This window comes from Dendrobium catenatum, unplaced genomic scaffold (genome assembly GCF_001605985.2).
Source record: "Dendrobium catenatum unplaced genomic scaffold, ASM160598v2 fragScaff_scaffold_1557, whole genome shotgun sequence".
NCBI lineage: Eukaryota > Viridiplantae > Streptophyta > Magnoliopsida > Asparagales > Orchidaceae > Dendrobium > Dendrobium catenatum.
The window spans coordinates 1,856,394-1,883,389 of NW_021320019.1; the positions used below are offsets into that span (position 1 = coordinate 1,856,394).

Sequence of the window (26,996 nt, forward strand, 5' to 3'; positions counted from 1 at the left end):
GACAGGACTAATAAAAGCGTTAGAAGGAGCTTTTTGTTATATGAGGAGCAAAGCTCTATAAAACACATGAAAATATCAATTACAACATCAATGAGTACATATGGACAACCCACTATGAGAGATTAGGAAGTTTTGACTTGTCGATGAAGTCGCTAGTTGGAGATAGGCATAGACAAGTCCCTTCTATTGATTGTGCCAGTAGCTCCTTAGGCTGAGTGATTCCACGATTTGGGGCGAGTCCTAGATGACCCACGGCAAGTGCACATTGACTAAAATGCAAATTTGATTAAGTTGCGCCTCGAGCATATTTGGGCGTACAACACTTGCACTTGCAAAAAAATTAACAATATAAGTACCTTTTAGATCAAACTCAACCCTCTTCTTTTTTCTAGCAATCCTCTAGAATCAAGAAGATGATCACTTTGTCACATCGTAAGTCAAAGTCAACATGCTTAAAGTTGCAACTTTTGCCATAATACAAGTGGTCAACTTATATTGTGAGTTTGAAAAGAAGCTTTAATATTATATATTATTAGTACATGCATCCCATTTTGACCAAATAGTTGGGTTGTTTGGCTCCAATCATAAGATCCCAAGTTTGAGATCCAAATTATTCAAGCTTTAATATTAATATTGTTTTTTTTTACTCTTGTTAGATCTAGAGGTGACTTCAATTATGGCTGTTAAATTTGGATCACGGGTCCGATTCAAGTCGAACTCGGAACTGACCTGACACTAATTAACCTAACCCGAATCCGAACCAATTTTTTGCAAACAAGTCAAAAAATCTAACACGGACCGGACCCGTACGACCTGCCGGGTTAGCCATTCAAAATGATCCTAAATTTTATGTGAATGAAATGAAGCAAGTTATATCACATGAAAAAAAAAAAACAGTAATTAATTGTATATTAATTTACTAAACAATGCTTTTTTCATAAACCCTAAATAACTATTATGATGGATGGTTTTTGTCGGCCCACTCTCCTGTTCTGCTTTACGGTAGTACAGCAGATCCCACCCCAACCTCGCTCGTATCGACTCTTCCCTCATCCCCAAACTATCCCAAACCCCACCGCCGTCACGCGTCACCGCGCCGCCCTCCCCATGCAGAGCCACCGCTCATCCCCCCTTCATGCGCCTCCCCACGTGTCCTCCCTCCCCTGCGCCCTCCCTATTTTTACCCCCTCCCTCCACCTTTCGTCCCACCCCGCCCCAACCCGTTCGACGAAATTCCCCAACTAAACCCCTTCCAATGGCAGATTACGGCAGAGGAGGAGATCGCGGACAATACCAACAACAGCAGCAACATCAAAAGCAACAATCTACCGCGCATCAACTACTGAAAGCCGTGACGGCGGTTGCCACAGGGGGCTCGTTACTAGCCATCTCCGGGCTGACGATGGCGGGGACAGTAATCGTCCTGGCAATCGCAACGCCTCTGCTGGTAATATTCAGCCCGGTGCTCGTCCCGGCGGCGATCGCCATCGCCCTGATCATAAGCGGCTTCTTGACTTCCGGCGGGTTCGGGGTGGCGGCGCTCTCCGTGCTGGCGTGGATGTATAGGTATTTGGCAGGTCAACATCCCGTGGGGGCGGATCAAATCGACCAAGCGCGTGCGAGGATTGCGGCCAAAGCGAGGGATATAAAGGAGTCGGCGCAGCAGAAGGTCGAGCATGTTACTTCTTGATTTGGCGTTCCATGTCTTTGTTAGCTTGTTTTGTTGCTTTGATGTGTTGGGTTTCTTCGTCTATTGTGGGCGAGGGGGCTTTGTGGAAGTGATGTTTGATGAGGATGCAGTGAGTACGTGTACGTCGTTTGTGCTTTTAGCAGCTACGTTTGGTTTTGTATTTTGTCAAGTGTTTGTTTTAATGTCGTGCATGTTTGAATAAATGCCTTTCATCTCTTGGAAAATATTTTAGATTTGTACGAAGTTTGTGGAACTGCAGAGAACTTGGTTAGGCAAAGTCATGAAATGTTAATCGCCTATTCCGGGTTCAGATCCTCTCTACTATGACATCGCCTCTTCAGTGGAGTAAAACAAGTGTGGGTCCGATGCCGATGTGTGCCATTGCTAGATTACGCCGGCAGCCTTGCTGAGGGATTAATCATGCAGCCAACCGCTCCCTTTAGAATAGCGCCTACCCTATTCCAAAAAAAAAAAAATTTAAAGGACAAGATGGCCTTTGGTCATCATAACCATCTTACTACCATTTCACATAAACCAACTTAAACAGTTCATTTTAGTCAAATCTTATGTGATATATGTGTGAATTTATTTTAATTAATTTAAATATTTAAAAATAAATAAATAAATAATTACATGGTCAAATTTTTATTTAAATCTTCTAATAAAATATTGTTTTTAATATTTTCTAATAAATATTTATGTTTATCGCTACAGGTCAAATATAATACATCTGCTCTCCAGCTTTTTAACGTCTGTATCTAAAATTTAAATAAAAATATTAATAAATAAATGAAAAAATTTAATTTAAAAAAAAGTGATCCGAACACTTCGTAACTATTTGGCTTTTACGGGGATGCTAATTTTTGTAGTGGTTTGATAATACAAATTTAACATAATAATTTGATGATATGGTTTGATTTTTTTTTCATTTATTAATATTATTCATTACTTTAATTGTACTATGCTGATAGCGCAGTTACTATGTGTTATAATGTTATATTTGTTCAACTTAATGCTGATGTTGTGCATTGACTAGCTAATTGTTCTTATTATGACTTTGTTTGAGATAGTTTTTTTTTTTAATTATTTTATGAAGTAATTTTTCAATAATTTTTTTTAATTTGTATTTTTGAACTGAAAAATATTTTTATAAAACAGCAAAAAAATTATTCCAAATAAAACCTATATCTTGAATTATACTCCAAATTAGTCTTGTTAATCATTGTGCATAATATTGGCTAATATTGCAACCAGTCCAAGAACTTCACAAAATTCAAGAGTTGAGCGCCCGAATTGCTCCATAATTTTACATCATCATGTTTTACTAAATTCTACTTAAATAAATTTAATCAAATTTTATTTTAGGCTCCGTTTAAGACTACGCATTTTATGGATTAATCAAATTTTATGCTCCGCTAAATTAAATTAAAATACATTTAAAAATAATTAAATTAGTATTATATAATATAATTTAATATTTCTAAATTAATTATATATTAAAAATAAAAAAAAACGAACTCGAGCAATCGAGCCGTCTTTCTTAACCGTTTTCTATAGTTTTTGGAGCCTTCAACTTGTATTTTTTTCTCTCTAAGTTTATTTAACTTCCCAAAAAAAAGGAGGACACAAATTTGACCCACTGTGTGACCTACGATGATGAATTACCTTCTTTGTGTGATCTAGAATTGAACAAAGTATGACAAAGCCGCATCCAACTCTGACGCCAAAAAACACATCTCTAGAAATGTTAAAGCTCATACTCAATAGGAATATGGGATGTTTAAAATGAATTTCTCCTGCTATAACTAAGAATCAAGATTGACCAAGTTCCTTGCACTGATTCTAACTGGATCTAAGAGAATACCACACTAAAAATCCCTATATCCTTGTCTCTTAAGGAAGTTTCAGGGAATTTCAACACATCAAGGCAATGACCTCTTCTAAACTGACAAACCATTATGTAGAAACATTGCAATCAAGGAATCAATACAACATCTAATAACAGTGATGAGAAGGCAGCAGAGCAGTCTTTCAGAAGAACTCAAAGTCCAGATACTTACCCCCAGACTTCATATCAGTATTCCCTACCATCCTCTTGTTGTTACTGCCCACAATCGCCTCCGATGTCCCAAACTTCATTGGCAGCTCGGCCTCCACAGGTCTCGGCACCTCCGGCGGAGTGCTGCATCTTATCAATGCCCAATTGACACCCTCAAAGAAGGGATGCTGCTTGATCTCTGTCGCGCCCCTCTTCACCCCGAACCGATGCTGCGGCTCCTTCACGAGCAATCCCCTGATCAGATCTCGGCTTGCGTAGCTCGTCGATGGTGATTCTGGGAACCTAAGCTGCTGCCCAACCACATTGAACAGAGTTGCTCGGTTTCCAGATCCTTTGAATGGGGTCTTCCCGTAGAGGAGCTCATGGAGGAAGATGCCAAAGGTCCACCAGTCAACAGCACTGCCATGTCCCTCACCCTTAATGATCTCAGGGGCAAGGTACTCATGGGTTCCTACAAAGGACATGGAGCGGGCCGAAGTCGGCTCTGCAACGAGCTCGGGAAGGGTGTTGGATCTGGCAACTGGTGCTCCAGGCTCAGCCCTTGTTTTCCTGGTTGTCTTCTTGTTCTTTTGAAGAAAGAGCCGGGGCATGAAGCAAGCAGGTTGGATGCACACAGCTGATGGCTCCATGCAGGACGGTTGAACGCAGAACGCGCCTCCCCCGCGCTTTGAAGGATCAAAGTCAAATGATGTGGTCTTTACCAGTGTTGGTGAGACAACACATCTTAAGGATAGATCAAAGTCTGATAACATTATGTGGCCATCATCACGAACAAGAACATTTTCAGGCTTTAAATCTCGGTAAACCACTCCAAGCATGTGGAGATATTCAAGAGCTAATAGCACTTCTGCTGCATAAAATCTAGCCACAGGAGGAAACAATTAGATTATTTAGAGATGAAATCAGATGAAAATAATAAATTCCTAAATCCAGCAAACTTCAGATGCTAACACATTCTATTAATCATTTGATAAAACCACACTCATAACATTGAATATAAATTATGTAATTGCTTATGCCAGTTTTTCTTGTGGTTCAAGTTTTAAAGAGTTGCTTTTATGATCTGTTTAATCATTATATAGATTCTCATGCATTTGGTATATTCTTTAAAATATTTAACCCCCCCATGAAGGAAAGTTGTTAAGAATATGTATGTGATCACATCGATTGTCTTAAAGCTTGTTATCCATCAGGATAATTGTGAAAGAGGTTTATTATAGAAGTTGTCATCGTCAGACACTCGTCCATGGAAATTTTATAGGCTCAAATATTCTTATGTTGGGTTCAATTACTTCAATGCAAGTCATTTAGAGAAAGTTGGCCCAACTCAACATATCAATCTCAACACTAGTCGACTTAAAATAGTTGATCTGTTAAAATTGCAAGAGTTTAGTCCAGTCCGCCTTCAAATTGCCACATTACTGTCAATTCGGCTTAAGGAGATAACTAGACGAATTCGCTCAAGGATGCTCGCCAAAGCTATTCGCTCGCCTGAGAGTGTACAAGACTATTATCATGCGGCTAGTTATCCAAGGTCAATCCTTCAATACTAGTCACCAAAGGTTTCTATTGCTCAAAACTTAATCAACCAAGCTTTTAGACAACTCGTTAGTATTTGTCATAACAGTACATAGTTAGTAGGATAGAAAATGAGTCGAGCCTAGCTGAGCAAGTACTTGTTCATATTTGAGTTCATTTATTATCAGCACGTTCAAGCTCGAAAAGCTCATTTCAAGCTCAATTCAAGCTTTTCTATTTGTGTTTGAGGCTTTGAGCTCAATTCGAGCTTTCTTATTTGTGTTTAAGCTTGATTCATTTAAAATGATAGATGTTCATGTTTAACTTGTGTTCAATTCATGTTTGATTCATTTCGTGTTTATCAAGATTTAAACAAATGAGCTTGTTTATGAACAAATGAGCTAAAAAATAATCCTTTTTATAAATAGGCATGAACATGAACACTTTAAACAAACAATCTAGCAAATACGAACAAATCTTGTTCATGAGCATATTTCTTCTAATGAACAACCATAATATAAAAAATGAAGTAAATTTTTTATAAAATAAGAATCATTTATTATAATAAAACTAAAAAAAAAATTAATATTATAAAACATAAATTTTGTAGCTAAATTATACATAATATTAATTAAATAAATATTTCAGATTTATTTTAATTAATAGATACTATAATATTTTACTGTTAAAATATATTATTTAATGATTATTATATTATTAAATTATAAAAAATATAAATATTTATATTAGATTATTCATTATTTTCATAACAAAACAATCGACCCCATATCAAACATTACTCGAGCTTCTTAGCGAGTTTCATATCAAATTTGTTCATGAAGGATGTTATTTATGAACATAAACAAGTCGAACACATGGTTGTTCAAATTTGTTTATTTAACTATCAAATATTTTAAAAAAATATTCAAAATTATTTGATTACTTAATTAAATAATCATGAATTGAACCACAAATAACTTTTCAATCACTCGGTTTACTTGCAACCCTAATAGTTAGGAAGCAACTTCTCTAGCATAATCAACATGTGATATTGTATTTTCAATTATACAGTTAAGGTATTTTCATAGCGAGAGGTGTATTCAACCTTGCTATGCATTTATTATTTCCAATAATTTAAATGCAAACTTTTCTTTAGCTCTTTATCTCGTTCCAAGCTTAGTAATAGGGGCTAAAGGGTGAGCCTAAGGCAATAAATCATATCTTATTGTTATTTGTTTTATTTGATTTCTCTCTTAGTTTAGTAAAATCTCAAATATTCTGACTCTATATTTTCTTTCTCTTATTTTTTCTCTTCTTTAGTTGTACATTCTTGTTTGTAATGTTGTAGAATTACCAAAGACATATTTAAATTCAACAATTTAGAAATCACAACCCTAACAATTTTCCACTCATAGCGCAGCACTCAAAGGAAGTTAATGCTAAGAATTGTTGCAATATGAATACACTTAATTTTAGAATTCATCATAAAACTCAAGATATTATGCTATTAGCACTTTGAAGTTTAAGAGTTCTACTTCACTAGATCTAAGATGGCCTATCAATGTTCATAATGCAATGTATTGTTGACACCAATGTTTAAAATTGTGTATTCGGGTATTGAGGCGTTTTTCATTCGTGAGGCGAGCCGTAAGCCTCAAGACATTTTGAGGCGTAAACCTCAAAATCAAAAGATTGCGTAAACATAAAATGATACATTTTTTATATACTAATGAGTGAATAATATAAAACATAAAAAGCATAAGATATGAAGTGAAATCAAAATATCTCAACAATAAGACAATATGAAATATAGTTCAACTCAAAATTCTATCTTTCTCAAATCCCAAAACAATAAGACAATATGAAATATAGTTCATCTCAAAATTATATCTTTCCTAAATCCCTGTATTCTTTTCATTAACATATAATTTCAATTTCCAAAAATAAATAGCAATGACATATCACATAAGAACTCATAAGTCATCAGCACTGTCATCACTAAGGGGTTCTTTATTTGAATTATCATTATAGTGAACTGCTCTCTCCCCTTCCTCCTCTTCTATAGAGTCCAATGTCGGGCATTTACTTCAAGATTAATGTAAGTTTTAATATATATAGCGTGAGGCGTAAGCCTCATACCAATGAGGCGAGGCGGGCCTCAACCAAGTTGAGGTGCAAGCCTCATAAGAAAAACTCGAGGCTTAAGCATCGAGGTGTTTTTTACTAGAATTGCGCAAAGGCGAGCCTCATATTGCGCAATTTTAAACCATGGTTGACACACATGCCAAAACAATAAACACATTTAAGCCCATTCAACGCATTCATTGCATGTCCATATATTACATTATACATTATGAATTGTTAAGATATGAAGCTTAATTTCCTCAAATTACTCATGATCAAATACCTAAAATTATCCCTCAAATCCTTGAATACATTTTGGCCAGATTTGGTATCATATTGTGTTTCTAAACTTAAGCCCCAAGCATCTAGCAATTATATCAATTACTTCCTCTTCAAACTAAATTATTCCACCGCCAAATGATCACTCTCGGTTGAAAGCTAGGAGGCTAATAAAGGCTTAAGAGTCAGCAACAAAAAAAAAGTAAATACTAGGTTTTGTGGATAAATCTTGGCAGGCAAACTTCTGGTGGTTCCCGGTGGACAAGTGACTGTTTGATAACCGGTGACATGAACTAGCAGAAGAGGAGTTATATTCAAGGTTGCCAACGGTGGATCTTTGCATTCAGAGGCTTGCAATCAATGTGTTCGACTTTAGCAAGCAATTGATAATCGTTAGGTTGAAAGATAGGTGAGGAGACTCCTGTGGGCAATGGTTTTAACCTATCTAGCAGAGAAGCTGCAGAGGATGGTGACTGATGGTCCTCGATAAGGGGCTAGCAGTGGTGATCATTAATGGAAACCACAGGTGAAGGTCTGAAGAAACCGTCTCAGGAGGCTCTCAAGTTTATGGCGACAAGAAAGTCATGTGATCAACATTCAGTAACTGTCTAAGGATGTCGACCTCCTCATTTTTATGTGCATTCATGTTATTGAGATAAATATTTCACTCCTGCGGATGTGCATTATGTAATTGATTTCTGTTTATTTGTGTATAAACTTTTTTAACCAGATCTAATTGGCATTATCTATCTAAGGTCATGAACTGAAATATTTTTATAAGTAACTAATTTTATGCCGCCAATTAAGAACTTCAGAAAATTTCACTAATTTGATACTACAGAATTGTACATGTTGTACAGTAAAACATCCGCAAATTCGATCAAAATTGATGTTGAACTTGGTCATGTGAAGTTGATCCAGCTCAGGGTAGTCTCATCAAAACCTCCAATGAACTCGCTCAATCAGGAGACTCCCTCAAGAAGATCAGTCAGCTAAGAAATATGATGTCATGAGGTTATTAGCTAACATACACGAGTGTGTGGTTGGGCTACACAGCTCCTAAGCCTTATTATTATTTAATAATTGTATATGCAGCAAATCCTATAGTGTCCCAAGCCCTAGTCCGAACCTATAATTAGGGGTCAGAGTTGGAGCATAAGCTACACAATCTTTGAAATTCAAGTCCATTTGAGGAAGACCAAAGCTTCTTCACTCCTTGGAAATTGGAATTCTCTCGCTCCCTTTCTTCACTCTATTCATATAGTGCTCTTAGTAAAATTTGGGTATGATGCGCATACAATTTTGAATCTAACATCCTAAAATGTGTTGAGGAAGCTACAAACCAGAAGATGAGCATTACATGGAGTATCCGGGCAAGAAATAATCTGTAAATGTAGAATAACAAAAGTTGGTCATCATAAGGCAGTTTGCAGAGGTTGAAGAAAAGATGACTCGAAAGATCCAAGGTGCGTTGGAGCAAATGTGGAGGGCTACTCCTCACGTTGAGTTATCAATATGATCCTCTACTCTGTCAAAAGAGATAGGAAGCTATTTGGAGTGAGAATGTTACCTTCAATTCCAAACGGTGATTAAACCTACCACCCAAACAATGAAGATGCAACTTCCTCATATTATAAAGAAAGAAAGGCTAGCTAAGAAGAGAAAGCAACTATTAACCAACACTTTCTCTAAGAAGATAGCATACGTGAATCCCTCGACGAAGTTCAAAGTCCCCACTTCGATTCATACAAGGGAAAAATAGAGCCTATGGATCATGCTTTTATTTTGAATATATTATTCATTGCTCGACATTGACGATGCAATGAAATGCAAGTTGTTCTTTATAATTTTCAAAGAAACACTTCTCAGGGGGTTCTCCCACTTTCCACTCGGAGTCATCACCTCATTTGATGAGTTCAAGAGAATTTTAATCACTTTATCAATACACAAAGATCGCTAAAGAATTCTCAAGCTTTAATGCGGATGAAGCAGGAATTTTTGCAGAGTTTCATTACGTTGTTCCTAAAAGAAATGCTAAATGTAAAAGATCTATAATTGGATGCTATGATGCACCGATACATCTCCTCAAAGAGGCGTGCAGTGTCCAACACATATCTGACACATACAGCAAGCCGAAAACATGTCCGATTAAAAAAAAATATTAAATATAAATTAGACACACGTATCTTAAACATTTTATGAATTTTTTTTAAATATAAATTGTTGGATTTAAATTTTTTATTTATTTAAAATATAAAAACTAAATTTCTTATTTCCTATCCACAACACCAAATCAATCATCCGTACTCAATACTCCATTCATCGAATATTCTCATTTTAATTTCTCATTAACGGGTCACGACTTTGATTTCACAAGAATCCCAATGTCAACTCAACATTGACGTCTAACATCATAACAACATCGACATTTCAAAACCATCTCAATATCCAAGTCTAAGATTGTCTTTACATCGATGCTCGACACTAGCAATTTCTATACCCACAACTTGACAACTCATCTTTGTCCGACGTCATCTTAACATCGGCGACCAACGTCCTCTCAACATCGATGACAGACACCTTCTTAGCACCGACGCCCAATACTTACTGCATAACATTGATACCCGATTCTCAACAGCATTGTCATCTCTTCTCTTGATGCCTGATACACGACATCGACATCCGACTCTCAACATCCTAATATTAATTATTTTAAGCACAAATTCTAATTAAATGACTTACTATTTTTAAATTATATTTAATATTATACTTATTCAATTTTATACTCTATTTTTAAAATATAAAAATTATAATATCATGTCCAACCCATGTCTATGTCCTATATTTTCAATAATTAATGTATCATGTGTTCGTGTCGTGTTATACTCATATCACTATGTCCATGTCTATGCATCATAGACTAGGTGTAGTTCAAGCCCCCTTAACCTAAGATTTTCGTGAAAGACCTTTATGCAATGCACTCGGCCTGCAGCCAAGAACTTTGTAAGATTTACTTAAACTTGCCAACAATTGCGTAAATATTGACGAATATAAATGCGGGATGAACTTGTCTACAATAAGAGGATTAGAGAAGTTTGATTAGTGGAAGAAACTGAAGCAGTTTCCTAGGGACCAATAACATTCCCCCAGGATTAGGGGGCAAGGGAAAGTTATAGTTATAGGAGGTATTGGCAATACCAAAGACCTTGATCTTATGATGGGCAAGTGCGGGGTAAAGCATGACAAGGTGATTGTCAGAGGGAGAGGTTTCTACCACCTCAAATCTAACAACTCCCCATCATGATTTGTTGAGTATCTATGGTCAAACTTGTCAAAACTATTCTAAACAATGCATAGAAGAGTTGGAGGACACCTCTATGATCAATCAAAGTACAACTCCTACCACCAATCATAGACATGACAAAAGGTTGCTAACATCACAAGATCTTGGTGGAGGACATTATTAAAATAGATAACTAAAAGAGTTTATTCTTACAAATGCAAGTCACATATAACACAAGGCACCAATAGAGGAACATCAAAATGAACCAATCCTGAGCGATTCGCATCACTCCCATAAATTCATGGAGTTGACCAAAATCCTCTTTCCAATATCCTCAAACAACTTCAGTTAGTAGAGGTGAACTTGGAAAGTATGTCAGGGGTTCCAAGTATTGAATTACCATTCTTTGCCCAAAAATAGATTGGCAAATACCAACAATCCATTCGATGATGCCGTAGTCATCATAGCTCTAATCACTAATTATTAAATTAGAAGTATCTTGAAAGATATATGAAGCTTAATTATCTTCATTTTCAAGAGTGTCTATAAAACAAAAACTTGTGTGCCTCTCACCTTGCACCAACTTTTGATCCACTGTTTAGGTTTTTTGGGGAGCAATGGGGACTAAAGGGGCGATTGCTTTACTAATCACTTGTGGCTACTGAGAAATATAGTATATCACAATGGTCGAATTCATTATAATCAATGGGTTCACTACCTAAAATGGCATCTATGGCCGACCTCTCCTCAACATTTTTAGGGCAATCAACTTTATCCATCACGTAGTTGTGAAGTTTCCAACAGGTTGTCACGTAGTGATGGTTGTAAGCAATTTGCTCCAATCAAGCATGCGCTACCTAAAATCAGTGGGAATTACACATGAAGAGATTATTCAGCTAGATGTCCAGAGAGAGCCTAGACTACAGAAATCAGAAATCGTTGAAGTACCAATCTTTGTGGAAGAATAGAGTGGTAGCTTTCGAATAAGCATGACTTATAATGAAGCGAGAAGGGGGCGACCAGATAATAGCTCTCAAAAAGAACATTGATGTATTCACTTGGTCGACAGGCGAGATGTTAGGTGTTGATATCAATGTCTTCTTCCACCGACTCAAAATTGACAAGATGGTGAGACAAATAAAATATAAATTCAAGCCAATTGCAACAATGCTTTTTGAACCAATTCATCGTGAGGTCAACAAACTTATGGAGGCTGGACTCATTAAGGAGGTGCAACATTCAGAGTAGATTTTCAACGAAGTGGCAATCTACAAGTTTAATAGAAAATGGCGCATTTGCATCCAATTTATTAATTTGAACATGACTTGTCCAAAAGATAGCACCTGCTCCCACGGATCATTGCACTGGTCAACTCTTTTGTTGGCTATCTAATGAAGAGCATCCTCGAAGCTTTTTCTAGATATCAACAGATCAAATTTCCTCCTATAGATTACAAAAAGACAACATTCAACATAGGTGATGGGCTTTATTACTATAATGAACTGCTTTTTAGTTTTAAGAATGTAGGTACGACATATCAATGAAAAGTGTATCATATATTTTGATATTAGAAAGAGTGGAACGTTGAAGTCTATGTCGACAATCTGCTAACCAAAAGTAAAACTCTAAAGCAACACATTCCGAACTTTGAATGGAACTTTTGCCACTTTGACGAAATACAACAAGAGGCTCAATCCCCTTAAGTTTACCTTTAGAGTCGGAACAACAAATTTCTAAGATTCTTGCTAACTCCAAAAGGCGTCAATATGAACCTTGAAAAGGTGAAGGCGGGTTTAGAGATGCCATCCCAATGACAAGGCAAAGAATTACAAAGATTGATCAAACAAATTTTGGGCAGGAGTCACTTCATATTAAAATCAAGCAATAACTGCTCACCATTCTTTAAGGTCCTAAGAAAAGCTAAGCACTTTCCATGGCACGAAGAATGTGAAAATCATTTTCAACAACTGAATTCACTATTATCTTCACTAACTACACTCCAAATCCCATAGCCCGGGGAAGTTTACTTCTACATCTAGGAGTTGGTGAGAAAGTCATCATCTCAGTCCTAGAGCAAGAAGGCAAAAATCAATGGCTGATCTACTATGTTAATAAAATCATATAAGGAGTCGAGTTGCGATACCCAATTATGGAGAAGTTGGCATGGGCACCAATTGTCACAGCTCAACCACCTCGAACATACTTTCAGGCACTAATTCAAGTTGTCACCAACAACCTTCTTAAGAGTCCTAGAGAAGCCAGGTCACTCTAGGCGATTACTCAAATAGATAATGGAGCTCAACGAGTTTTAGATAATATATGATAAAGGATGACTATAAATGCACAAGTGGTAACTAACTTTTGGCCAACTTCATCGTCGTCAATGTAGAAAAGGAAGTGATAACTAAAGAAGACTTATTATGGACTTTGCATGTTGATGGAGCATCTCAAGCAGAAGAAGTTGGAATTGGAGTGGAATTAAAGAAACCAGCTAAAATTGTACTCTCATGCAATCACGATTGGATTGTAAGTCACAGATAACCAAGTTGAGTACGAAGCACAAATTACCAGCCTAAGGTTTGTTGCTAGAGTTAGGAGAAAAGTATCTGACAGTATTCTCTGGCTTGGAGCTCGTCTTCAATTAGGTGAATGGGAAATATGAAGGTAATGAAGAAGTGCTTCAAAAATACTTGTTCAAAGTCAATGGCTAAAATTGGGAATTTTGAATTATTTAAATTTGAGCACATTCTACAGAATTAAAATTGGTTCGCCAACCTCCTTTCCAAGATTGGGAACCCTAACAAAAGACTTGTCTTAGAATTGATTTTCCCAACAACTAAAGAGATAGAAATAATGGAACTCGACTGAAAGGTGAGCTGAGTTGTGTCGATCCTTTCTTAGAATATTTGAATTGGGCACAATTCTAGCAACTGTGACTGATCTGAGGCAACTCAAAAGCAAGGCAACTTAATTTCTACTCAGAAATGACCAATTATTTAGAAGGTCGGCAATATCCACTTGAGATCCATGAAAATATTCAAAGTCACTAGTATTCTTAAGAAAGTTCATTCTCAAATGTGTGGAAGTCATTGAAGAGAGAGAACATTAGCGAATAGAATTTTAATACAGGGTTATTTCTAGTCGGTTCTTAGAAAGGATGCAGGCTATTTCTCTAAGAGGTGTCTCCAATACTAGAAGTTCACCCCTATAAATTCAACCATCACATAAGTTAAAGCTGATTTGAAGCCCATGGCCTTTTGTTGTATGGGGAATGGATCTATAATTAGTCCATTTCCTTTGATAGGGAGCAAAGAAGTTCATCCTAGTCATTTTCTAATACTTCAACAAATGAATTTTAGGCTAGGCATCAGTAAAAACTACAGATGAATCGGTATGCAACTTCATTCGGACTAACATCAACTGTCGGCATGGACTCTTAATGGTGATAATTACCGGCAATGTGTCATAATTCTTAAATAAGAAGCTCAAGAAATTTTGTGAAAGTCACAAAATATAACTAAAGCTCACCTTAGCGATCAATTTAAAGACAAACATTCAGATTGAAGTGGCAGAGAAGCTCATCCTAAATTTACTAAGGAAGAAAGCAGAATACACCAATGGCAAATGGGTCAAAGCACTAACTTCAATACTCGTGGCTCTAAAGATGACTCCATCATCAACAACTGGACAGACCCCATTTGTGGTATAACATGAGACGAAGGCAATATTGCCCATTGAGTACACTTTGCATAGCCAGAGGGCAACCACTACCTCGAATTTTGAAGAGGGAGAGCTCGATGAATGGAGAGTCATGAATGAAGAATGAATGAAAACTTTACTCGATCTACTCGAAGAGCTCCGAACCCAGTGTTTAGTGAAGCAACAAAAAATTGAAGGGTAGAGTTGTCAAATATTATAATTCTCATATTCATGAAAAAAACTTTTCATGTAGGGAAACTTGCTCTAAGGAAGGATGATATCGTTGCTCGACAGTCAGTACTAGCTTGAGGCATCCTTAGAGGCAAGGATTGATTTGAGATCTTTAAAAGTTTTCAATGTTAAATCCTTCTTGGCTCTTTCCTTGTTAGGCTTGCTAGTTAATTCATTAATTTTTTCCTTCCAAGAGCCCTATAGTGGTAGTTTTCCTGAAAAACTTGTTAAGCATTTACTTATAATTATTTGCCATAATATATTAATGTTGCCAACTTATTGCATTGGCCTTCATCACAGCATACGAGAAGTCCATAATAGGGACTTAACATATTTTTTTTTTCTAGACAGCATTGGAGAATATGGCAGAACCAAACTCATAGGCAATGGAAGAAACCATGTATCCTAGCAAAACAAGATCGAAATTGTAATCTATGATCGCTTGAGAGAAGCTTTCACTTCTCGTGAATACTCGCTTGATCGGCTGAGTTTGACCTTCAGCAAGTAATGGACGATGCAACAACCATTCTCTGTTCGTTGAAGGTTAGGCTTCAATGATGTTCCCTCCCTTTTCTGTTTTCTCCTGTTGGAAAAAATAAGTCTTTTTCATACGTCCTTCATCTTTGCCATTTCTTCAACCACAAGCATTCCATCCTAAAATTGGATTGGGCCAATAGTATGGGTTGGGGAATTCTCTCAGTCAAATGTGTGGCAGAGACATCAAAAGAAGTTGCCCCAGCCGTAGTCACCTACTTGGCCTGAGATCCAAAAACCTCAACGTCGGTGTTGACTCCTCAAGATCGCCATACTGAAGTGGTGAAGCCCTCTTCCGAGATACGTTTTTTCCTCAACAAAATGAAAAGTTGAACATCATCCTCATCAGCCTTAGTTTTATCGGCCTGCTCCTCTAGGTATCCGCCAACATTGGGTTCAAGTTGAGTCTCAATAAGAAAGTTTCTAGAGAAAAAAAAAGTAAGATAATGACTAGATGAATTCACCCTATAAGCTTTTATAAAGAAGAGGCTTACCGAATAAATAACAACTCAAGGTAAAGGAGTGGATAAAATCCTCAACGTTCAACTCAATATCCTTAATATCTACATAATTTGCATAGTCATAGTTCTCCAGCAATGGATCACAACCACTTATTTCCTTTAGGAATGGCATTAGCTTGGTCATAATCGGCCACTTATCAGCCAACATCATGAAACAATATCAATCGTTCAATTTCTTCATTTTGTTCTCTTATCATATCATTCTTATGTGGTTAGAGGAAAACAAGGCAAATCCATCCTTGAAAGCTTTAATAGAGAGCATGTGATGAAGAATAAGATAAACTAAGAGAGATTATTCTTCTGCACGTAAATCACCAAAGTATTATGTGCGCAAATGAGTGTGGCCTTATTTGTGTTGGGATAACTCCAAAGATATTAATTGTGTCAACCGGCTCTTGGCAAAGTGGAATGCACAGGTCAAGATGGACTTGTCGGTCAAAATGGTGTTAGAATACTCACCCTTCTTAGTAATAAAAACCCGGTAAGAATCATCAAAGTCACATTAAAGCTTAGTAAGATTGACATTCTCCATCGGCATTTTAACTCTGAATTGACATGGTGGTGACGAAGACCTCATTACTTTTGATATGGTTTGTAGCCCTAACTACAGCAAAAAAGATCATTACAAAAGAGTGAGGTCGCAAGAAAGCAAGAAAGATTAGAACAGGGGAACCACAAAAGAATAAAGAGGATTTCAAGGGTCTCAATTTCTAGTTATAGTTAAAGAAAAGTGGCAAACCTGAAATGGGTCCCATCGACAACATAAATTATTTTTCTACATTATGTACTATTAAGAGTCAAATTATTATTTAAATCTAATAAAAAAGACCATTTTTAATACTTTCTAACAAAGTCTTTTTAGACCTACCTTTACCTTAACATTTGTCAAATCTAAAATATCTACTCTCCAAACTGGGTCATCAATAGGTCGATGTTTGATGTGACCAAACCATCTAAGGAGACTCTCTGTAATCTTGTCTTCCACTAGAGCTACTCCAACCTTTTCATGTATATACTCGTTGTGCATTTTGCCTCTAAGTGTAACGCCCCTCATCCATTAGAGCATCCTCATCTCTACAACACTTAGCTTAATTTTATTCTTCTTTTTTAATGGCCAACCATCTGCACCATAAAGCATTGCAAGTCTCACCACCATCTTACAAAATTTTCCCTTAAGTTTGTGGGGTACTTTTCCCTTAAGTTTTTTTAGATCCCAAAATTTGAATTTTAAATTCATTTTCTTTTACTTTTGCTATCATTATTTTTATATGTTTTGAACCTATAAATCAAATATAGTCACATCAAAAATCTTTTCCACAAACAACAATTAAGAAGATAAAAAATTATTACAATAAAAAGTTATAGAGCCAATAAATTACATTAGGTGACTAGTAGCCAACCCTTCACTTGAGAGAAATGAATTAAAGAAAAATCATATAGCTTGATCAAACTTAACTTCATGGTGAATCTTCCCACTTCGAAAAGCCTTTTTAATACAAACTCACCACCTGATAAAAACTAACTAGATCAAGTGGACTCTAAGTACCTCCTACAAGAAGCAACTTCAGTCCTAAGGCAACAATTTCTTGATGAAGTGCCCCTGCGGCTTTTCTAGTCTCAGTCAACTGCTTGGTGAATTTAGCTTTCTCAATTTCATATTCATCCTTGAAAGCAGTCAATGCCAACTTCATGGAACTAACTTTAGAAGTTAACTCAGCCCTCTTCAAAAGGACATCTTCCAACATATCCTCGACAAATTCAAAGTCACACTTTGAATATCTTGGGAACATTCCAATAAGGGGTAATTCAGCGTTTTGACTTTCTCAGCCACCATCCTAGTAACCTTCTACAAAGCAATAGAAACTTGACTGGCAAAGTTTGTAGGAGTTGTTGGATCTCTTTCCCTTAGCTCAGCAAGGGAGATGTTGGAAGAGGTAAAATATCACTCATAACACTCAAAAGCGTCTCAAACAAATTAGGATAAAATTTTATCCAAGAGGAAGCAGAAGTAATACTCTCAGCAGTCACTTGGCCGACTTCAATTCACGATCCACAACAAGTGGTTACTACGTGGATGGCTCGCCAACCTTAGACATTGGTTCTATGGTATTAACACGGTCAAGATCTATATTTCCTCAGCTGATGCCAATGTCTTCAAGGTCGATATGCACGCCAATATATTGAAGAGAAGCCTATTCAATGGATGGTTCCTCACCAAGAAGCTTGCTCGTTGAATAGTGAATTGTGCCAAAAATTAACATTTTTTTATTTAAAAGTTATCTCAAATTATTTTTGAAAAAAAAAACTAATAGTTTACCAATTGCAACAATTTTCTCAACAATCTACTTGCCAAGAGGAGGAATAGCCATGGGTGAAATCGATTCCTCAATTATGATGACCGGGAAAAGAAATGCTCTTTAGTCAGAGGTCTTGCCAAAACAAAAGAATTTAGATCCCCCTCTTGGGCTTTAAAATCCTCAATTTTCACTTTATCTGTCCTCTTTTCAAAAGAACCACCCTCCTATTTCCTGAAGAAACTAGTGGTGAGAATGCCATTCGAAATTTTAATATTGTCCTATCAAACTTCTATTCTTTACAGGAGGGACAACTCAGAGTTAGACGAAGAAAATAAGCCCTCACATATCAACCTCAGCCCCAAGTTTTATAGATTATGAAATGGCTAGATAAAAAGATAATGTCAAAAGTCTAATCATGAACTACACATTTAAATACACATTAGCTGCTTGAATCATAAAATAACTAGTAATGCTGTTGCATGAATGTAGAAATTGGTTCATGAACTACTAAGATTGAGAGATGATAGAGCAGACCGAAATAGACGATGCTACTTATGATTAAAAGATCAATGCCTTTTCCAATGCATTTGAATTAATGGATTGAATTGTTCTACAAAAAAGGTATATCATTATTATTAAAATGGATATTATAAAAAAAGGTATACAAATAGTGTGTTAGTAGTTTCTTCTTATTAAGGACAAGTTAATTGATTATCAGTTTGTATAGTACAGGCATTGCACAGCAGTGAAATAGGAAGCAGCAGCAAGGGGATTGAACAAATAAGGAAAATGAAACAAGAGAAGCTGGACCAAAGACAACAAGCTCATACCTCATATAAAGATTTTGTTTTTCATGTGAAATTTCAGATTTTGGACAAGTACTAAATTATCATTTGGAATGAAAAAAAAAAAGAGTAAATGCTGTTTTTACATTTAAAATAACTGATTTCTACAAAAATAATCAAATATGATCTCTTCAAGAATGTGCGTTCATGAAGCCTTTTGAAGATAAATTATATGCAGACTTACAATTATAATTGGATTCTTTTAATGTTATGGATTCTAAATTTGCACTTACATTAGCAATATTCTTAAATCTGCACCTAAAAAAGAGTGAAAGCCCAAATTTAAAACTCAATTTGAGTCTAAATATAGAGACCTCCAGTGGAATCTGAACTTGAAATTGTAATTGAATATTAAGCTAAATTGCAATTAAAACCTAAATATAATCCTGAGTATGAAGTTGAACTTCCCATAAAAAATTAAATCTATGAACTAGAGTTTTTGAAGGGTGTTGAATGTGCTCTTAAATATGCGGCTAAACAGATAATGATTGTTGTTGTATGAGCAAACTGATAAAGTGAATTAAATTTGTGAAAGCAAATAACTTGAGCATATTAAGGATGATAAATCAATTGAACAAATGGATTTAAATCTTGATGGAAAAAATAATGAAGCTATTTCTGTAAATCAAATTAAAATTGATTTTATTTTTAGAACTTGATTTCTTGAAATACAAATTCATAAACAGGGATCTAAGGAGATAGTGAAATGGCATTACTTCTTTCATAAATTTGTTAATAATAAAAGACATTAAAGAAACCTGAACTTCAGAATTTGGTTGAATCTAAAAAAATATGTAAATCATCTCCACTAATATTTATGCTATTTGAGCTTTCTTTGCCGTGATAGTTCATCAAAATAGGTGTTTCATATTTGTATGGTTTGCTGATTTTCAAATTTCATTGTCATCTCATCATATAGATCAAAGTTAAAATAATTATTAATATCACTTAGGATATATATTGACATTCTAGTATTTTTATCACATGTAACATTTCAATTGCATAATTTGCATGATTTGTTTCATTTCCGTGAAAACTTTTTAGAACAATTTACATAAAAATTTTCAAACCAAAACTAATTGTTGATTGTGGAAAGCGTAAGTCTACTATTAAAATGATTATGAAGATGATAAAAATTTGAAATTCAAACTAAATGATAAGTTAATGGCACGTAAGAATTCTAAAGGGTTTCCTATAGGAATCTTTAATAAATTAATAAGAAAGATGGAGCCACATAATATATACAGCGCATTAGGATAAAAAAACATAAATTCAAAATTCTATGAAGCAATGGTAGTATTTCAAACTTTAATTTATCTAGTTTGATTTTATTGTATATAAGATTTGATGCGGACATCCAACCGTCCATGCCTATCCGAGGAGGAGCTGAAGATCGACGACTGAGATCACTTTGCTTTATTTTAGTTTATTAAGTGTAATTTTGCAATTTCTCTTTTTTACCCTCTTGTCTTATGTAAGCCCAATGGGCAAATGTGTCTTTTAATTTCTTTTGAGGCCTATATATAGAGGCCCCTTCTCTTGTATTAGATATGATGGAATTATAAAAAAAAAGTTGTGTTTTGCACTTGTGTTCATTAGGAAGAACTTTAGTGAAATCCCTATGGGAGGGAGTCGAAGTTTCCACCAGCCGCAGGATGGGTCCGGGCTAGTGGTTTGAAGTCCCTTGGATGAGGGCAACGTATCACCCGTAAGTCTTCGGAAGAGTCCAAGGCCGCCGGATTCGGTTTTTATTTTCGGTTTTTATCTCTTTCGTTTTATCTTCGGTTCTTGTCTTCTATCTTTCGTTTTATCTTCGGTTTTTATTTTCTCTCTTTCGTTTTTATCTCTTCTTTAATTGTTTTTGTTCCATCGTTCTTCCTCCTTCCCATCTTCGTTTGGCCGCCGGATTCTAGCCCCTCCCTTTTCCCCATTAGCTCCTCCACCGCCGGCCTTGGTTTGTCTCCATGAATGAGTCAATGTCATCTTAAAGCTTACCTAAAGAGTTCAAATAATTTAGGAAATTATTTTCATCCTTTGAAATTCAAATTTTGAATTTCAATTAGCTTCCTAAATTAGAAAGCTATTTTAGGAAATTATTGAATCTCATTCATGATGTAATTCAAATTTAATTTGGGTGATTTAATTTTGGGTGGTTCTCAAAATTCAAATCCAACTAATTTGAAATCTTTCCTAATTTGCCATTCTATTTTTGGAAAGTGCTCAATTAGAATCAATTTGAATTTTAAATTCAAATCCAATTTATTGTCTCACTTTCCTAACTTTTAAATTCAAATCAATGAGCATTAAACCTCCACATTAATTGCTCCTTGATTCTTGCTTAGCCGAAACCCCCCTCATGCCCCACCTCTTGATTTCTTTCATTTTTCCCTTTCCTTGCTTTAAGAAAATATTTTCAAATCCACTTAATTTAAGCCCAGCCGAAATTCCCCTTAACCCAATTTCTTTTTTTTTTTGTTTCCTAAATCTAAAACCTGATTCAGGAAATAAATTTCCCCTTTTTGTTTTTTTCCCTCCCCATATCACCAGCTTCCTAATTCCAACTTAGCTTCACTTGGAATTTTTTTAAAATTTCAGCCACCTCTCTTAGCCGACGTTGAATAAATTTATTGCTTAATTGATTCCCAAAGAAAGCTCCCCAAATTAAGAGTTTTTGAGTTGGAAAATTTTCACAGCTTTCTCTCCACCTTGAAGATTCTACAGGAGGAGTTGGTGCTTGTTCTCCCTCCTCTTTCAAGAAAGAAATCTGAATTCTCTCAGGTTTTGGGGAACAAAGCTGAAAGTGTTCTCAGGTTTTGGAGAAGAAATCCTCTCCGTAGCAAAGCTGGCATTTTCTGTTCTACATCAAGATTACTCGACAAATGTTGGCAACTACTATCGGGGGCAAGTCTCCTTGCACTGATATGAGACCTAGTTATTCCTTTGGGTGATTTTGATCCTTGTTCTTGTTTTAATTTTATTTAATTGTTGATTTTGTGTCATTAAAAACTTTTCAAGTGTTAAACATCTTAAATTTCCTTTCTCATAGCATAAACTTGATTGTTCCCAAAGTTTTATGACTGTTCAGTATTTTTCTTGTAAAAATTCAGAATTTAATGGCTCTTAGATTATTATTTGGAACGTAAGCACTAAGCACTATGCTTGTTGTTGTTACATTGCAAGCAATATATTTTTGCTAAATTAAAGAGTTGGTAACCAGTATATTGAGATTTTTTATGTATTTCATTGTGCATTCTATCCTAAGTTGTATAAGTAATCTTAGACCCTTAATCGACCTATATCACAATGATATTTACCTAATTAATATGGTAATATATGAACGTAAGTTGGTTTAAAAGATCAATGTTTTTATTTTTTTGAGATTCAAATCTAACCTCCACTAGAGGTCAAAGCAATACCATTGAATCAGTAGTTGGCGGTTCAAAAGATCAACGTGATTCATTCAGTTTTGGAGTAATAAATAATTAGCTAAGAAAGACGGGGTATTAATCTATATTCACGCTAATAATAGCTCCAAATGACTTATTTCCATCCCTTGAATTTTGTGCTTGACAAACTATTTATTCTAAGGTTCATATACAACTATTTGAGGCAGGTTGTTCAGTCTTAATTAAATAAATAAGTTATTTACACAAGTGCTGTCGTTGGTGCATGTATTCTGTAGGTTTCAATTGCATTAGGGTTAACGTTATCATGATTATTGGCACCTTGCTAGTGCTGTGCCTTTAACAAATGAGTTTTCATGGAAAAAACATTTGTGATTAATTTTTCTCCTAGCAGATCTTACCAAGTTTCATAATTGGATCATAATCAGAAGAGCAGATCTTTTAACAATATAATTAATTTGCTAATTCAATATTTATATTTTGTAATAGTTCTTTGTTTAGAGTGGTGTTGGGTTTTTTATTGGTTATTGCAAATTTAATTGATTTCATTTTTCTTTCCATTCTTTAGTCTTTTAATTTCCTCTTGACAAAAGATTGTTGACAATTCTATTGATTCCATAAAGTTCAATTTCATTTTTTTTAATATATAAAATTTCTTTTGCATATGTTTGCACATACAAGTCCTTTTCTCCTTAATTCAAATTTCTTTACTTGATGTTAGCCCTTGAAGTTATCTCATAGGTTTACGATAAGTCTCTTCACCATGTCATGTATAATGTAAATTTTCTTTTGCATCTGTTTGCACATAAGTCCTTTTCTCCTTAATTCACAACTTTTTTACTTAATATTAGCTCTCGAACTTATATCATAGATTTATGATTAAGTCTCTTAACCATGTCATGTATTATCAAGGTGTATCATCCACTGGACCCCGAAGTTAACAAATTTAATGCTATTCTATTTTTCCTAGACAGAACTTTGATAGAGTGTCAAAATATGAGCGTACACAGTGCGGTTTTCCCACTAAATATGGAATTAACCAAAGATTTTAAACACAACAATCATGGAATATATAGAAAAAACCAAAAGTGAATAGAAACATATAGATGAAGACATTGAGCTAAAGTTTAATACTTTCATTCTCTAATCAGTACCTGGCAGCATACTCAGAAAAATGTTTCCCTGGCTGTCGTTGCCTTAATGTATGCAAATCACCACCTGGACAGAATTCCATGACCAAACATGAAAACCTGTCAGTCTCAAAATGTGTATATAGAGTTGGAAGGAATGGGTGATCCAGAAGCTGAAGAATCTCCCTTTCTGTTTGAGCCCTTGTCAGCTTCTTCCGGCTAGCAAGCGAGGCTTTGTCCATCACTTTCATTGCAAAATAGCATCTAGTCCCACTCAACTCAGACAGGTAGACACTACCAATGTCACCACATCCCAGCCGTTTTAAAAGCCTAAAATGGCTCATGCCCAATATGCCATCGCGAGATCGAACAGCGAGAATGGCCTTCCATCTTGGATCATTTCCCTTGTGAGGCTTATTAGCACTCCCGGTGATATTACTCCAATTGCTATCATCACTAAGCCCACTGCTGTCACTTGCTCTGCTCATGCTTGTTTTCTCACTCTCAAGTGAATCACCTCTAACACTTGCCTTCGTACTCTCACAATTCCTTTCGACACTAAGCATCCCATCACTAGTAATCCCCTCACTCCTGTAAGTGCTAGTGCAGCTATTCACGACACTCATTGCAGTTACAACACCAGTGCTGTCAATGCTACTATGTGGGCTGACATTGCCACTTGGTGGCAGAGAAGCATCCCACACACATTCCTTCTCTTCAGAATCCTGTGGCAGGTATGCAGTCTCCATACTCTGTGAAGCTCGATCAGCAGAGAATGGGGATGACAAAGAAGCTGAAGCTCTAGCTTCCTCAACCAAGCTCTCTATGGGAGAAAGAGGAGGCGTAGGTTTCATTCCTGGAATCCGAATAGAAAGATCTTCTATAAAAGGGCCTTTAACAGAGAGACCTTTCATCAAGTTCCCAGACTCCGGCTTGTTTTCATCAATTGTTACATAAACTGTCCTCATAAGGTCCATGTCCACAGGTTCAGGTGGATGACTTGCTCCAGAGAAAGAAGTATTTCCCACTTCTTCGTAAGAGTCACTACTCTTTGAACTGACTACATCAGGCAACGACTCCCTTGTTTCCTGGAAAGAGCTTTTCCCTTTCCATGCCTTCACGAGTGTAGCCATCTCTGAAACATTATGGCCTTTTTCTTCTCTCAAAGCACTTTCATGAATAACTAGAACTTGATCAACAGACAATACCTGCTCTTGGTCCATTTTACATTCAGGAACCTTCTCCATTCTCAGTTACACTGTTATATCACCTACATTTAGTGTCAAGGAGTGTTATCTGCACATTGAATGTCCTCGGTGGTTCATAACTCACAACACCAGATCCATCAGAATGCGCAAGATTTATGATAAAAGCGCAGTTCTTAGAGGTTTTTTATACCGGACTCATGAACTAGATTATCAAGCTCATGTATGCAGATTCTTTTCAGATAATTGAGCTGCAATAAACAACTTAACTCTTAAAACGAAGCAACGTCGACAACAAACTTCGCTTCTTTCGAAAGAAACCTGCGGAAATGTTAAAAGAATCGCTTATCAGACAAATGAGAACTCTTAGTTTGCATTCCACAACAAAACCAAACACAGGAAATATATAAATTTCCTGACAAATGAAAAATCACAACAATAACAACAAATTTTCCAGATCCTTAACCTGAAATAAAAAATAGAGATATTTCACAAGGGAACATTAGCAAATACAAGTAAAAAAAATGCATGTCCTTCAGCACAGGCCTCGCACAGGCCTCGATAGTTCACTAGAACAAACAAACTGCACAAAACAATTACACATCACGCACAAACATTTGGAATCGCCAAATCTAATATTTAAACTTGGAGAAACAAAACTTCTTTCCCTCCACCAGTTGCATTTCCCCGATTCGGATCCCTCCGATCAGACATAGATAAAAAAGAGAATGAAGGAGAGGGAGAGTGCTCGAGAGAGAGAGCGGGAGAGAGGATTTCCGAGATCAAAAGAAGTAACCGGTCAAAAGGACGAGAGGATGCAAGGGGGTCGAATTGAGCAACTCACCAGAAGCATCAGAAGATCAACTCCGAGTATCTCGCTAGTTCAAGTTAGGGTTTTTCCTCGGTTCCGTTCCACTTCAGCTCCCCCTTCTCCTCTTTCCCTTCTTCTTCACTGCAGCGAGTGAAAAGCAAAAGGGAGTGGCAGAGGACTGAACAGAAGAGACCAGGCTGACCAGCGGCAGCGAATTCTCCCCATTCATCTTCTTTCTTTTATATATTTTTATTCTTTTCCGTTATATGTACTGCGTTGCAGCGTTTGCATCATGACGTGCTTAACGTAATCCTCCTTTAATTATAGTATTAGTACCAGTGACTATTGTGAGTAATTACCCTCTGCCGGGCCCCAAAGGGTGTTTACGGGTGGTCCCACCATGTGCCCCTTTAACCCTACACTGGCCTACGTTTCGACATCCTAATGGTAAATCCGTTGGTAGCTTCTTGAACGTTTGATGGAGATCAGATGAGGAATGCTAGAAGATCACAACCGTCCACTAGCAGTGAGGGGATACTTTCGCTTGGCCAAGTGGTGATATTAGACTAGGAATTGACTGGTTTTGAATAGCTTTTTTAAAGAGCTCTTTTTATGCTGAATAAGAAATGGATAACAAAATGAATTAAAATTTAAAATAAATATAACATATTTAAAACATTTCTAGTTGTTAGGTTGAGGAGCTTTTATTCAGCATAAAAAAGAATAATAATAATCAATAGTGGCCGGCAATGGGTGGCATCAATGTTCAATGGTGGCGCAATGTTAGTGCTGGTTGAGGTGCACGGTAGTTGCTTGTAATAGGCGGCAATGACGGGCTATGGGTGTGATTGACTTAACTTTTACACAGGTTGTGTTTAGAATTCGTCAAACAAATGACAATTTTTAAATACACTAATAATGAATTATATGGTGTATTCCATATACATAAAAATTTTGCATTTTTCTAATTTCAGTATGCGCTGTCGTTTCGCCCACTCCGCTAGGGCTTTGCCCTAACTTTCCTCATCGTGGTTGCAGGCTGCTCGCCCCAGTGGCGCTGGTCCTCACCGTATTCCTTGGGGTTCGTCTTCATCGTGTTCTTTTTTTATGTTCTTGCGGGTTCTTCTTCCGTTATTTATTTTCCTGAGCTTAAGGCATCCTCCTTTCGTGGCTTGCCTTTTCTTTGGATCTCTGATCAAGAAATTCATGCATTGACCGTTCCTTTTCAGTTCTCGTTGGTTGGTTTTTTTCTTACCAAACGACCCTTGCTTGATACCATTTGTAGATTTTTTTTCAACCTCAAGCTAAATGGGGAGGTTTCAGTCACCTTGCTGGATCCGTCGCATATTCTCATCAAGCTCGCTAA

The 26,996-nt window shown here is 36.2% G+C and overlaps 2 protein-coding genes across 2 annotated transcripts; one reads left to right on the forward strand and one right to left on the reverse strand.

The window, feature by feature from the left end:
- Positions 1-969: 969 nt before the first annotated feature.
- LOC110093821 (oleosin 16 kDa) lies at positions 970-1,933 on the forward strand. The gene has a single exon (XM_020818819.2). It carries the CDS (start codon positions 1,136-1,138, stop codon positions 1,688-1,690), a length of 555 nt encoding a protein of 184 aa, XP_020674478.1. The 5' UTR covers positions 970-1,135; the 3' UTR covers positions 1,691-1,933.
- A 1,494-nt stretch (positions 1,934-3,427) lies between these two features.
- Positions 3,428-25,874, reverse strand: LOC110093825 (serine/threonine-protein kinase D6PK). The gene is made up of 3 exons (XM_020818827.2): positions 25,664-25,874; positions 23,639-25,140; positions 3,428-4,610 (listed from the first exon to the last, which is right to left on the reverse strand). The coding sequence occupies exons 2-3, from the start codon at positions 24,859-24,861 to the stop codon at positions 3,722-3,724; spliced, it is 2,112 nt and encodes a 703-aa protein (XP_020674486.1). The 5' UTR covers positions 24,862-25,140; positions 25,664-25,874; the 3' UTR covers positions 3,428-3,721.
- Positions 25,875-26,996: the final 1,122 nt, after the last annotated feature.

Coding starts and splice junctions, on each gene's coding strand:
- LOC110093821 (XM_020818819.2), top strand. CDS start 1,136: ATGCGCCTCCCCACGTGTCCTCCCTCCCCTGCGCCCTCCCTATTTTTA.
- LOC110093825 (XM_020818827.2), bottom strand. CDS start 24,861: ATGGAGAAGGTTCCTGAATGTAAAATGGACCAAGAGCAGGTATTGTCT. Junction 4,611..23,638: donor TTTTCTGAGTATGCTGCCAG/GTACTGATTAGA, acceptor TCCTGTGGCTAG/ATTTTATGCAGCAGAAGTGC.